At 39.9% G+C, this 9967-nt stretch overlaps 1 protein-coding gene across 1 annotated transcript; it reads left to right on the forward strand.

The window, feature by feature from the left end:
* Nucleotides 1-4525: 4525 nt before the first annotated feature.
* Nucleotides 4526-4920, forward strand: LOC118487562 (secreted RxLR effector protein 161-like). Its single transcript, XM_035984501.1, has 2 exons — nt 4526-4766; nt 4820-4920. Exons 1-2 carry the CDS (start codon nt 4526-4528, stop codon nt 4918-4920), a joined length of 342 nt encoding a protein of 113 aa, XP_035840394.1.
* The last annotated feature ends 5047 nt before the right edge of the window (nt 4921-9967 follow it).

Here is a 9967-nt window from a genome sequence, read left to right on the forward strand (position 1 = left end):
TCGTCCTGTGGGGCCAAAACCTAAGGGTGGCGGTAACAATGCTTCAACGTCAAACACTTCCAGGTCGAATAATCCGTTTGATATTTTTAATGAAGTGGGTGAGGCTTCGGGTACAACTAAGAGAGTTTCAGAGTTGGATAAGGGGCACGTGGATTCAGATGAAGATGAGGTAGTGGAGGTTTATAATGAAATGGATGATTTTATGATGAATGGGACTTTAAAAATTCATAGTAAACAAGGGGCAAGCACTCCTTCTCCAGTTGTTACCGATGGTTAGTATCGCTGCGTGGAATATAAGGGGGTTGAACCGCCCTCTTAAACAATCAGAGGTTCGTCAGGCGGTGAAGGATTATAATCTTAGTCTATGTGCTATTTTGGAATCTCATGTTGATATGGGTAAGCTGGATAAAGTTTGTAAATCTGTTTTTCGTTCTTGGGAGTGGACATCCAATGGAGCTAAGTGTGATAAAGGTACTAGAATTATTATTGGTTGGAATCCAGCTATATTTGATGTCATGGTTTTGGCTCAATCTGATCAGGTTATGCACATCTAGCTTATTTTTAAGTTGGATAAAAGAATGGTTTTTGGTTCTATTGTCTATGCTGCTAATTATTATGTTTCACGTAGAGCTTTATGGCAAAGTCTCTCCATGCATAAAGCTCTGGTTGGCAATAACCCTTGGTTTATTATGGGTGACTTCAACTCTGCTTTGAATCTTGAAGACAAATCTATGGGGGTTTCATCTATTTCGAATGGCATGAAGGAATTTCAAGCGTGTGTGGACGATATCAAGATGTTTGACATTAATCGGTCGGGTTTCCATTTTACGTGGAACCAAAAGCCAAAGAAGGGCATTGGATTACTGAAGAAAATTGATCGAGTCTTAGGGAATACTCAGTTTGTCGGTTTATTTCCATCTGCAGTTGCTCTTTTCCATCCGTATAGGCTCTCGGACCATTGTCCGTGTATTTTAAAAATCCATGAAGCTGGTAAGATGAAACCGAGATCTTTTAAGTTTCCTAATTTTTTGGTTCATGAACCTAAGTTTCTTGATATTGTTAAAAGTACCTGGGATACTAGAATCAATGGAGTGCATCAATTTTGTGTTGTTAAAAGACTTTGGATCCTTAAGCGGCCTCTTCGAGCTTTATTGTTTAAACAAGGTAATCTTCATAGCAAAACCCAAGCTCTTCGAGATAAACTTGACTCTCTCCAGCAGTCTATTGATTGGGACCCTATGAATGTTGATTTACGAGCTGAAGAAGCTAGCACTACGAGTAGTTATCAGGAAGCTTTGCTAGATGAGGAGCGTTTCTTGAAACAGAAGTCCAAAGTGGACTGGTTGCAAGCTAGTGATATGAATACTGCTTTTTTCCACTCATCGCTGAAAAATAGGAACCATCGCAGCCGCATTGATGTTATTCAGGATTCTGGGGGGAGGGTGTTTGAAGGTGACATGGTTCATAAAGCCATTGTTAACCATTATGAAAACTTCTTGGGTTGCCTAGGAGACGTTTCTCTTACTCCAGCGCCTGATTTATTCTCTAAAACTTTGAACCCGGCCATTGCTGAGCATATGATCCGTCAGGTAACTGTAGAGGAGGTTAAAACGGCTATGTTTTCTATTGGTATCGATAAAGCTCCTGGGCCTGATGGGTACACTGCTGCATTTTTCAAGAGTGCTTGGCATATTATCAGGGTTGATATTTCTAATGCTATTATTGACTTTTTTGACACCGGAAACTTGTTGCGCGAGTTGAATCATACCCTCATTGTCCTTGTTCCAAAGGTCCCTACCCCTTCGGTTGTTACTGATTATCGACCGATAGCTTGCTGCAATGTTTTGTATAAATGCATCAGCAAGATTGTTGCAGATAGAATTAAAGGAGCTCTGAATGATATTGTTAGTGTTAACCAATCTGCTTTTGTGCCAGGTAGGCGAATATCTGATAATATTTTGTTAACTCAAGAGCTTATGCACAATTACCATAGAAATGTTGGGCCTCCACGTTGTGCTTTTAAGGTTGATATACAAAAAGCGTATGACATTGTTGATTGGAGTTTTCTCAGGAGTATTCTTATTGGATTTGGGTTTAATATCAAGATGGTGAATTGGATAATGGTATGTGTTTCTACTACCTCTTATTCTGTTTGTGTTAATGGAAATGTCCATGGTTATTTCAAGGGTAATCGAGGTCTAAGGCAAGGGGATCCGTTATCCTCGTATCTGTTTACTCTTGTTATGGAGATTCTGACAGCCATTTTACATCATTCTCTAAGGATTGATTCTTCGTTCAAGTTTCACAATAGATGTGAAAGGCAGAAAATTATAAACTTGTGTTTAGCAGACGATTTGTTTCTTTTTGCTCGAGGTGAGATTGCATCAGCCAAGTTTATTATGTCTTCTCTTGCTACGTTCACTAAGATGTCGGGGTTGGTGCCTAGTGTTCAAAAAAGCACTGTATTCTTTTGCAACGTTCCCAGTTACATTAAAAGTGCTATTTGAGAATTATGCCGTTTGTGGAAGGTTCGTTGCCCGTGAGGTACTTGGGGGTTCCCTTCATTTCCTCGCGTCTTTTGTATAAAGATTGCAACGTTCTTGTGGAAAAACTTGAGAAACGTATCATGCATTGGAGGAATAGGATGCTTTCTTTTGCAGGCAGGGTTCAACTTATCATTTTAGTTCTATCCTCTATGCATATTTACCGGTCTTCTGTGTTTATTTTGCCGGCTCGGGTGATTAATGACTTGGAAGCTAGAATGAGGAATTTTTTATGGTCTCAAGACTATTCTTTTCATAAAGGAAAGGCGAAGGTTTCATGGAAATCTATTTGTATTCCGAAGTATGAGGGGGGTTTAGGCATTAGACGTATTGGTGATGTTAATAAAGCTCTCATGACTTCTCACATTTGGAGTATTATTACTAACCGACAATTTTTATGGGTTGAGTGGATCCATTCTTACAGATTAAAAGGTACAAGTTTTTGGAGATGCACTGTTCCTACAAATTGTTGCTGGTCTTGGTGAAAGCTTTTACAGATTCGGCCTCTAATGAGGAATCACTTTTGGTCCGAGTTAGGTAATGGCGCTAGTACTTCAGTGTGGTATGATAACTGGTGTTCTTTGGGGCCATTGGGAGATTTTTTGTCTCCGAGAACGATCACAAATGCGGGTTTCAGGTTAGATGCTACAGTTGCTGATTTACAGTCAAATGGGGCATGGCGTTGGCCTCCCGTATGGAGGGATGTTTATCCTATTCTTATTCAGGTGGACCAGGTCAACACTGATCCAAATAAATGTGACCGGATGAGGTGGCGAGAAGGGGATCATGTTAGTAACTTTTCTGCTTCGAGTGTCTGGAATTCGATTCGCTATGCAGAACCAGAGATTGATTGGTGCTCTATTGTTTGGTTCCCTCAGTGTATTCCGAGGCATGCTTTCTTTATATGGTTAATCATGAGGGGTAAGTTACTCACACATGACAAAATTCTGATTTGGGATATGTCGCGAAGGAAGAATATGAACATGATGTGTTGCCTTTTATGTTACGAGAATTATGACTCTCATAGTCACTTCTTTTTTGAATGCAAATTCTCCTCTCAAGTCTGGCATATGGTTCGTCAAAAGGTAGGCATGGATTCGGTTCAACCTATATGGGGGGATGTCGTGGATTGGCTGTTAGCCCGAGCCCGGTCGAAGTCAGCTACTAACCTAGTTGCGAGAATCTTAGTTGCGGCTAGTGCTTATGTGATTTGGCAAGAGCGGAACGCTAGGTTGTTTAAGAATCAATTAAGACCTCCAGAAACTATTAGTGCAACTATCATTCAAATGGTTCGATACAAACTGATGGGAGTGAAGCTGAAAAACACGGCAGGCGTCCAGAGGCTTCTTGGAGGTTGGGAGATTCATAGAGTTCATAGAGATGTCGATGGTGGTTGAGTAGTTGTTTGTTTATTTTAATGTTGGTTGCTAGATTTGAGTCTAGTGGATAGTTTTAGCTTGGTTTGCTAGTTTGTCGTTTTTGTTTACTTTCATGGGGCATGTCCCATGATTAAACTAGTGTAGGTTTTTCTACACTACTTATTTTATTTGTTGTGAATATATAGAATCACCGGGGTAACCCTTTACCCAAAAAAATATGAAACAACCAGAGGGTTTTATTATGCCTGGCAATGAGCATAAGGTGTGTAAGCTAGTTAAGTCATTGTATGGCTTAAAGCAAGCACCCAAACAGTGGCATCAAAAGTTTGATGATGTGGTTTTGTCCAATGGTTTAGTATTAAACCAAACGAACAAGTGTGTATATAGAAATTTTGATGCTTTTAGAGAAGGAGTCATAATTTGTCTATATGTAGATGACATGTTGATCTTTGGTACTGGCCAAGATCAAGTTGATAAAACAAAGAAATTTTTGTCATCTTGCTATGACATGAAAGATATGGGGAGGCAGAAGTGATCCTTGGTATAAGGATCAAATGATAAACCAATGGTATATTGATCTCTCAATCTCATTATATTGAGAAGATGTTGAAAAAGTTTAATTTTCATGATAGTTCTCCGGTTAGCATTCCAAGGGATCCTTCTTTAAAGCTCTCACCTAATAAAGGTGTGGCTGTAAGCCAACTTGAATATTCAAGGGCTATTGGATCTCTCATGTATGATATAATTAGCAATAGACCGGATATAGCTTATGTTGTTGGAAAGCTTAGTAGGTATACTATCAATCTAGGTGTAAGTCATTGGCAAGCTATGAATCGATATTTAGGTACTTGAAAGGTACCATGAAATATGGTTTGACTTACGTTGGATTTCCTTCAGTTTTAGAAGGTTATTCGGATGCAAGCGGGATTAACAACTTGGAAGATCATTCTTCCACAAGTGGATGGACTTTTCTGCTTGGAGGAGGTGCCATATCTTAGGCATCTAAGAAACAGACTTGCATAACTGATTCAACAATGGAATTTGAGTTTGTAGCATTAGCTGCTGTTGGCAAAGAAGCTGAGTGGCTAAGAAACTTGATTTATGAGATTCCATTGTGGCCTTAACCTATATCACCAATATCTATTAGATGTGATAGTGCTGCTACCTTGGCTAAGGCCTGTAGCCAAGTGTATAATGGGAAGTCTAATCACTTAGATGTTAGACACAACATGATTCATGAGCTCATCATGCATGGGGGTGATATCGGTGGAGTTTGTGAGAACTCAACAAAATTTAACTGATCATTTAGCCAAGAAGTTATGTAGAGATATTGTGTACAGGGCGGCTATAGGGATGGGATTAAAGTCCACATGAAATTTCTCGTGTTAAGATACCCAATTCCCACCTAATATGACATTAGGTGTTGAGTTCAATGTGGAAAGCTTAACATCTAGAAATTGGAACACATTAGTAGCATCATCACAAGGTATGTGTTCAGACCTGCGAGTTAAAGGAGTTTGAAGGTTTTCTTCTTAATAGTTCTTTGAAAAATTGCATATGCAGATGCAAGAATGAAGAGCTACCTATATGAGCATGAAGTTTAGCATCTTCAAGAAGCTAGGAGGCTTTCATACGTTCATTGAAGGATAGGACACATGCTAGTAAAAATAGCGTCAAGAAAGAACATAAGAGTATGTAAACTTGTGTGTATATTATCTTCATGTATTCACTATGAGTAGAAAGGGTTCAATCGTTAGTGATACCCCCATATTCGAATATTTGAAATGTGTAATATATAAATGTGAAATTTAATCATCACGATATTTCATTTATGCATAAATTTGATGTGAATTTGTTTAAGTTAATCAAGGATTACGCTAAATGGGGGAGGTCTGTTAGATATTTGTAGTGTAATCGGGATTAACTTGGTGCCCAAAGGTAATTATAATGTACATCGAACAAGTTAGGAGGTGCGGGAGTGTACGTTTTTTCGGGTGTTCGGCCGCAGTTCCGAATGGGGTTCCAAGGGGGCAACGCCCCCTACGCGGGGGTCCGAGGGCAGCGTCCCTGGGAATAGGGTCCAAGGGGCAAAGCCCCTGGCTGGGCTCGTATTTTATTTTAGTTAAATGGCTTTATAAAAAATGCCACATAAATTATTTTTTTACAGAATTTGGACTTTAATTTTCGAAATAAAAAAAACAAGGCATTTTTGGAGGCCTTTTATTTTAAATAAAACGATAACTGACTATAGCAGTTACTCATCCCTAATCCTAAAATTCTCAGACAGTTTTGGTTACAGTTTCCTTTGGTTCATTCACGAATTTTGCATCACACACATACTGTTTGTTTGATTTCTCAATCAAAGTTTTATCCGAATGAATCATTCGAGAGAGCCATCGAAATAATTTAATCTAAGAGTGACTGCACGTCTCTTTAATTATCCGGTTTTATAAAATTCTCCAAGATGATTTACAATTATGGAACTTATATTGAATCAAGAGGGACTTCAAGAAGAAGCTCCAAACATTAAACTATAGACTATTAACAAATCCAAAAATAACAAAAAGAGGACCATAAATGTACAAATAAGACCCAACCAACAAACAACCTGCTATTGTTTGATCCTAACTCTATGGGATGTGGGGCGTGGGTTGGGGCAGCGGGTTGGCTTTAACACTGGCTACACTACACCGGCCAAGCGTTGGGCATGACGTTGCCCGCTTGGCATGGGGATTATACCTGGCGAAGGGCGGGGGGTTGGATGACATGTCGAGCTTTGGTTGGCTGGTTCAATGTAGCCATTGGAGGTTGCCGTAGTTTAAATAAAAAAAATAATTTCCACATGTCTGGCCACGCCCAGCTAAAGGACACCCCATCACACCCCTAATTTTTTTTAATTTTAGCTTGTGGATCCCATACTCGTCACGTATCAAGCAATACCCCCAAAACAAGCCGCTCCACATCCCATATTCTAACATCCCTCACCACTTACCACTCCTTTATTTTAAAAAGGACCCCCTCTCCCTCCTCATTTAATTCCGATCTGATCATATATTTAACGTCAATGTCCAACATTAAAAACAACTTCCTACTTTCCAACCATTATTCAAAATCACCATCAAATTTGATATTTCTAACCCAATTTAACTACCATCAACAATGGGAATGAAGCTCCCATTTCTTCCTACTTGTGGAGGCTCTAGTAAAACCCTCTCTTTTCGTGATATCGCCACCGAGTTTGATGACATGTTTACCACTGGGGAAATGGAAAACTCGGTAGAGTCTGCGATTCGAGGGTTAAGCACCGAAAGTGTGACAACTCGTAATTCGAACCCACTTCTGTGTAACGTTATGTGCTGATGTGAACTATTACGATTGATTAAACGTTATGATTTTGTGTTTTGTGTAATGTGATGAATGTATGTATATATTGGCTTAAACGCACAATACAAACCGATCGCACAACACTTATTGGAACGCACAAGGCCATTTGGGCCACATCTTGTAATCGGACCAAAGGGGCAGCCGTGATGGGCCGGCCCACTCCTTTTCTACGCAAACAAGAACTCATTCTTGAGTTTTGTTTTCTCATTTGTCACAACTCTCAAACATAACACACAACCCTAGCTTTTCTTTCTCTCCCTCTCATGAACCGAAGGCAGCCACCCTCCTCGAAGTTCATAGGATTCGGATCTTTCCTTGAAACGGTTAGTGCCCTATGTTTTGTTACATGTTACTGTGATCAATGTTTGATATGATGGTTAGTGTGTAGACATGATTATTGTATGTGATGTTCTTGTTAATCAGCTCACATATAGGTTGAATGATAATGATCATGAAATCGGCTTGTTATAAATCGGATTGTATGATATTAACCAAGAACCGAACACTTAGGAATCGACCGTGATGTATTATAAACCGGATGATTATTGTTCATGTTGGTAGATCTTTAGGGTTCATAAGAATCTGAATAATATGTTTAAGAATATTGTTCATGATTAGGGTTCTTATGGGTTAGTCTATGATTGCCTTGTTTGATCGATAATTGATTAATTTTGAAATTGTTAGATGTTAATTGATATGTGATAAGTTTGGAAACTGTTAATTGGGTCAAACGAAATTAATTGTAATTGTAACCGAATAACAAGATTATCGGATGTTTAAACGGATCGCATAAGGGCTTGATCGCACAAAAGCCCAATCACACAAGCCACTCGGTCGCACAAGATCAGACCATACCTGATCGCACAACACAGATCGCACAAGCTAGGTATCACAGGTTTTAGCACAGTGTACAACGTGAACATTGCATGATCGCACAAGGTTAATCAGATCGCACAACCCAAGCAGATCGCACAAGTCTGCTTGGATCGCACAAGGCCACATATATGTGACTGATTGGGCCGGACAGTGATTGGGTTGGGCCTGTCCGATCGCACAAATCCAGCGAATCGCACAACTTATACATTTTCACTTTGGGCCGTATGTGTTTGGGCTGTTTATCTATTTGGGCCGATTACTAGTGGGCTTATCTAATCGCACATTGTTTGATTGTTAAAGTGTTGCCATGACCTATACGTGTTTGTAACGTGTTAACTTTGTGTGAAACATACGTGCTTTACCTGAACCAAACCTGACTTGTATGGTAATCCTGTTAGGACGTGTTTGATCACTTTTAAGTCAAGTAACTTTGGTATAATCTGCCGAGCAAACCAAGGTGAGTTCATTGCATTTTCTCAAGCATGCGTCCCGGTGGTTTGGGACAACTGGTAAACATTTGGAAGGGAAACTTGGGGTAAACAACTGAAACATAGAAACAATCATTTACCGGATTGCCTGTAAGGCAATGGGGTAATTAGTTGATAGCGCTATTAGGTTTGGCACCCTCACACCGGGCCGTAAGGACGGGCGTGAACTAATTACTGGGACAGCTTGTGAATATAACGCGGATATAAGACCTCCTACAGCTTGTCAAGGTTGTTTGATACCTTGACTTTGACCAATGCCTGTAGGGCATTGGGGTTAGGCATTCCCATCATTGACGCTGCATACGGTACAGTAAACGAGTTAACAACGACATCTAAACCAAAATAACGAGTTGATTTAACTAATATCTGGTAACTTCACACGTAAGCAACACCTTGAACTCACCAGCGTAGTCTGACACACTTGTTTGCATGCTTGTAGGTCATTAACGTTTGGAACATGGACTTGCTATCTGGAAGTGCTGGAGTGGTCATGGATCGAGGCTTTCGGATTAACTTGCATGTTAGACATTGGTTTTAAGTACTATTACGAAACATTTGCTAAACGATTTATTACATTCTTCCGCTACACAACATTTTGGAAATTGATATCATGTTGACATTTTATTTCAGTAATTAATGACATGTTTTATTTGAGTAATTACCATTGGTTCAATGTGATTGGTGGCTCGACTCTGATGCGTAACACGCCTCGCGGGGTTTCCGCAGGTGGAATTTTGGGGGTGTTACAGTTGGTATCAGAGCCACTGGTTATAGTGAACTAGGTTTTAAAACGTTTTGTAAAACCAGACTATAACCGAACAACTTCGAAAATCGATCATGACACTCAGCTCCAGATTGCAAGGTTCGTCTCTCTCTCACTTTATACATTACTTGCTTAGCAGTCACACACTCGCAACGTATATGAACTGAAACATTTAACGCTATAGTGACTTGATAGTGTGACACTACCCTTCGACTCATGTAAACCATAGAACTGTGATATCATCTGTTGTGTTGTTTGAACGGGGGAAACTTCGAGCGCAAGCTAAGAGGCACTGAGATAAGCATGCAAATTGCCTTATTATTATGGGTGCACACTTAATAATAACGCGGGGTGCATGCAAGTCCCAGTGAGGCTTATCGAGCGTGAGAAGGGTTCTGCCTTACTATGTGTGAACTTAGTAGTACGTGAATATCAGTATGATACTTGACTCCTATCTCGTTTCGATTTCTAAATCGGTTTATTCCCAACTATAGAAACATGAGTGGACGAGGACACGGACGTGGCAACATCACC

This window comes from Helianthus annuus, chromosome 15 (genome assembly GCF_002127325.2).
Source record: "Helianthus annuus cultivar XRQ/B chromosome 15, HanXRQr2.0-SUNRISE, whole genome shotgun sequence".
Classification (NCBI taxonomy): domain Eukaryota; kingdom Viridiplantae; phylum Streptophyta; class Magnoliopsida; order Asterales; family Asteraceae; genus Helianthus; species Helianthus annuus.

Coding starts and splice junctions, on each gene's coding strand:
- LOC118487562 (XM_035984501.1), top strand. CDS start 4,526: ATGTTGAAAAAGTTTAATTTTCATGATAGTTCTCCGGTTAGCATTCCA. Junction 4,767..4,819: donor AGCTATGAATCGATATTTAG/GTACTTGAAAGG, acceptor GATTTCCTTCAG/TTTTAGAAGGTTATTCGGAT.